General features: G+C 41.4%; 1 protein-coding gene across 1 annotated transcript; it reads left to right on the forward strand.

Moving 5' to 3' along the window:
- The first annotated feature begins 821 nt into the window (after window positions 1-821).
- LOC132666381 (olfactory receptor 2W1-like) lies at window positions 822-1,754 on the forward strand. The gene has a single exon (XM_060614494.1). It carries the CDS (start codon window positions 822-824, stop codon window positions 1,752-1,754), a length of 933 nt encoding a protein of 310 aa, XP_060470477.1.
- The last annotated feature ends 3,017 nt before the right edge of the window (window positions 1,755-4,771 follow it).

Consider the following 4,771-nt stretch of genomic DNA (forward strand, 5'->3'; position numbering starts at 1 on the left):
ATGTGGTAACCAGATGCTTCTGAAATTAGTTTAATATTTAACTATTAAATCAAACAAATCAGTATGGCTATTTAAATGGTGTACTGGCAGCCATGAAAGGTATTCCAAGAAACACAAAGCCTCTGTACATGGAAATAAAGGTTAATAAGAAAGATTTTTTCCTGGAACCAAAAACTCATGCACCGTAAAAGGACAGTATAGTGCATAATACCAAAGTTGGTAAAGGAACAGCAGTGTCAGCAATGTTGAATGGAAGGGGAAAAAGGAGGAGGTGGTTGGTGGTGATGGTGATGATAATGGCTAAAATGCAGACATTTGTAAGTGAATATGGAAAGTGATTCTGCTACCAAATGGTGACGCTTATGCCAACATAATAGGTTATATAACTTTTTACTTCAAACCCCACTCCTTTGATATGGGGGGTAAAAGTCATGCCAAGTGATGTTAATGTCATAATTTCAATAATGAACAAGTCAAAATATGAGAAACTCTTAAAATATATAATTTTATGGATTTATCATTTAACCAAATTACCCATAACCATAGGTGTCATGGCATATTAAGCCTTTTCAATGACTTACAATTCAGTGTGACTGGGTTTACCATATTATTTTTAGGACCACTCTGGTTATAAGTAAACAGAGAGGCTTTGGGCACTGAACACAGAGAAACTGTTAAAAGAGGTGCTCCAAATGGGAGAGAGAACACAAAGAAGTGAACTTGGGATACTCATGGGAAACTTTAGAAATTTTTATTTCTACCTAAGAATAATACTATTTTTTATTACCATACTATTGTCTTCTAGATCTTCATAAGGAGCCATGGACACAAACAATAGAAGTTCCATGACAGATTTCATCCTGCTGGGGTTTTCTGATTGGCCCCAATTAGAACACATCATCTCTGGGGTTGTCTTCATCTTCTATATTGTGACTCTGGTAGGAAACACAACCATCATCCTTGTATCTAAACTAGACAGCCAGCTCCATACTCCCATGTATTTCTTCCTATCCAATTTGTCTTTTCTGGACCTCTGTTATGCAACTAGCATCATCCCACAGATGCTGGTTAATCTATGGGGTCCAACAAAGTCTATTACCTACGGAGGATGTGTGCTCCAATTCTTCTTTGCCCTTGACTTGGGAGCGACAGAATGTCTTCTCTTGGCTGTGATGGCCTATGACCGCTATGCTGCTGTTTGTCAACCTCTTTACTACACAATAATAATGCACCCTCAGCTTTGCCAGAAGATGGTGCTCACCGCCTGGTTAGGTGGTCTCGGTAGTGCCTTCATTCTTTGCTCCCTGACTTTGAAGTTGCCAAGATGTGGGCACCGGGAGGTCGATAATTTTTTCTGTGAGATGCCAGCCTTGGTCAAGATGGCTTGTGTCTACTCAAAAGTAATTGAGATTGTAGTCTTTGCTCTTGGAGTGATATTTCTTCTAGTACCTCTATCACTAATTCTGATCTCATATGCAATTATCACTCAAGCTGTTGTGAGGATCAAGTCAACAGCAAGGTGGCATAAGGTCCTTAATACATGCGGTTCCCACCTCACAGTAGTAACTCTCTTTTATGGAACAGTCATTTATATGTACATGAAGCCACAGAATAGCACATCCCAAGATGAGGGGAAGTTCCTTACTCTCTTTTACACAATCGTCACACCCACCCTTAATCCTCTAATCTACACTTTAAGAAACAAAGATGTAAAGAGCGCAATAAAAAGAATACTGTATGTAGAAAAATGGTAAACAAAGGCATGAGTTTGACAGAAAAGAGATAGAGAAATAGTATTGACCTTCACCAACATGAATTGATTCATTTATGCAAAGAGCATTTATTGGATGTTTACCATGTACTAGGATTGTACTAGGCATGGACTTTGTAAAGAAGTAGGAAGTACACAGAAATTACAAAGAGACAGAGACACAGATATATAAAGTAAGCTAAATTCACACACTTAAAAAGCTTCAAGATTAATCAGGGTCACAGATAAGCAAATATACAATTATGAAATGTGGTTAAATACAGTAATGGATATATGTACAAATATTAAGAAAATATTTCACATGGAAGTTTACTTTAATATAGGATTACACTGGACACTCATTTATTTCTTCCCAGACTTGCCACTTCTATGGTAAATAACATCCCCTTCTATCTACCTGATATGGCCAGCAGGGCTTTTGTGGTGGAAAACAACTTACAAAAGGAGGAAGGAAGGAAGGAAGGAAGGAAGGAAGGAAGGAAGGAAGGAAGGATGGAAAGAGGGAAGGAAGGAAAGAGGGAATAAGGAAATTAGGAACCATATTGAAGGGGTGTCTACTTCCCAAAGTGGGGGCAATTAGCATCAGTAAGAATAATGACTGAAACACAATATGTTTAAATTTATGATTTCTGAGGGACAGCCAACATGGCAGAGAAGTAGGGGGATCCATACTTCCTGTATCTTCCAAACAATGAAGAGCTGAGGTCAAAGGACTTTGAACCCCAAGAGTCTGGGAGGAAAAGAGACTGAGTATACCACGGAGAAACCAGGACAACCTGAGAGACCATAGGTGGGCAATTGCAAACTGGGGGAGAAAAAACAGGCTGCCTAGGCACAGAGGGGAGGGATCCCCTTCTGAGGAGACACAAAGGGAAGAGAAAGAGCAGCTAGGGAAGTGTAGGACTGTATCTGGACAAGAGAAAAAAACCTTGGACTGGGACAGAGAGGGATCCCATCTCTAACTGCAGGCTAGATCATCTCTAACTGAAGATTCCATCTTTGGACTGGTGCTGATTGCCCTGTACACACACATGTGGAGGAGGGGAGCCACCTCCAGGTTCAGTGGTATATCAGGGGTGCAGTACACAAGGGTGCAGTACACAGGGGTGCAGAAGCTGGTTCCCTCCCCTGAAGGGCTGCAGCGCAGGACAAAACCAGGTAGGACCTCTTATCGGGAGGTGCTTCCCCAGTACCAGGGCACACAGAGCAGGAGTTTAATTCACATCCAAGTGCTGGGGCAAAGGAGTTGGCAAAGCGAGACAGACAGCCTCATCTGTACTTGCAGCACAGTGAGGATGGCTCCAAAGGAGTAATTTGGGCACCAAGTCGTGGAGAAGAGACTGGGGGGTCGCCATTTTTCTCCCACCACCACCAATATGGGACCTCAGGGATCGGTGTGAGGGGCCCACAGTGGAGGCAGGACCAGCCTACAGCAAACCACACCCTTCTGCACCAGGTAACTGCTTATCTACTGGAGTGGGATAGATGCTGTGGAACCAGATGGACCCCTCCTCGAGACCAGCACTGCTGCATTGCCTGGATTAATTCTAGCACAATTCTTGATATATAGATATATTCTCCACCCCATTTCTCCTTCTTATCTCTTCCCTCCTCTAGACGGGTTACTCTGGTTATTGGTTTGTTTAAACAGACACATTTAATCCATTCTCTTGATACATGTTCTACACCTTCTTTACATTCCTTTCTCTCTCTCTGGAATAACCAAGCCATAAAGTTTCTCCATCTGGGTAACTTTATCTTTGTTTCTTTATCCCTGCCTCCTTCCTTATTTTCCTTTATCTCTCTCTGGATTAAGCCTTTTAGTCTCTCTGCCTGGTCAATGTTTACTTTTCTCTTTCTCCCCACTACTGTCATTTCTCTGTATGTGATCTTCCATCACCACCGCCTCCACCCTGTTCCTTACTTGTAGCCAGTGTTTCTGGTTTTTTGCTTTTGGATTCTTTTTAGTTTTTTGTTTTTGTCTGTTTCTTTGATTTATTTCTTGTTTGCATGCTTTTTTTTTCCTGTTTGTCTGTCTGTTTGTTTTCTTTTACAGGGCTACTTCAGGAACAAACCAAAGAACACCTGGTGGAGGGTCCAAAACATCACTATGAGTAGGGAAATAAAATACCCAAAGTAACAATAACAGACAGCAAATAACACTCTCCAAAAAAACACCTCCTGAAGGGCCAGGCCCTGGACACAGTATGCCCTCCCTTTAATATAGCAGTGCTTGCAGATGCAGAGCTTATAAGAAATGGAAGAATTCTCCTCAAAACAAGTTCCTGTAAGAAGTGACAGCTAAAGAACTGATCAAAACAGATTTAAGCAACAAAACTGAACAAGAATTTAGAATAAAAGTCATAAATTTATCAATGGGGTTGAAAAAAGCATAGAAGACAGTAAAGAATCTATTGCTACAGATCAAGAGACTAAAAAATAGTCATGATGAATTTAAAAATGCTATAAATGAGGTGCAAAACAAAATGGAGGCAGCCAGAGTGCCAGCACGGATTGAAGAGGCAGAGGGAAGAATAGGTGAGGGGCGCCTGGGTGGCGCAGTCGGTTAAGCGTCCGACTTCAGCCAGGTCACGATCTCGCGGTCCGTGAGTTCGAGCCCCGCGTCAGGCTCTGGGCTGATGGCTCGGAGCCTGGAGCCTGTTTCCGATTCTGTGTCTCCCTCTCTCTCTGCCCCTCCCCCGTTCATGCTCTGTCTCTCTCTGTCCCAAAAATAAATTTAAAAAGTTGAAAAAAAAAATTAAAAAAAAAAAAAAAAAAAGAATAGGTGAATTAGAAGATAACATTATGGAAAAAGAGGAAGCTGAGAAAAAGAGAGATGAGAAAATCCAGGACCACAAGAGTAGAATTAGAGAACTAATTGATTCAACCAAATGGAACAACATCCATATCATAAGACTTCCAGAAGAAGAAGAGAAAGAGAAAGGGGATGAAGGTATACTTGATCAAATCATAGCTGATACCTTCCTCAACTTGGGGAAG

The sequence above is a fragment of the Panthera onca genome, chromosome B2 (genome assembly GCF_046562875.1).
Source record: "Panthera onca isolate mPanOnc1 chromosome B2, mPanOnc1 haplotype 2, whole genome shotgun sequence".
In the NCBI taxonomy this organism is placed as follows: domain Eukaryota; kingdom Metazoa; phylum Chordata; class Mammalia; order Carnivora; family Felidae; genus Panthera; species Panthera onca.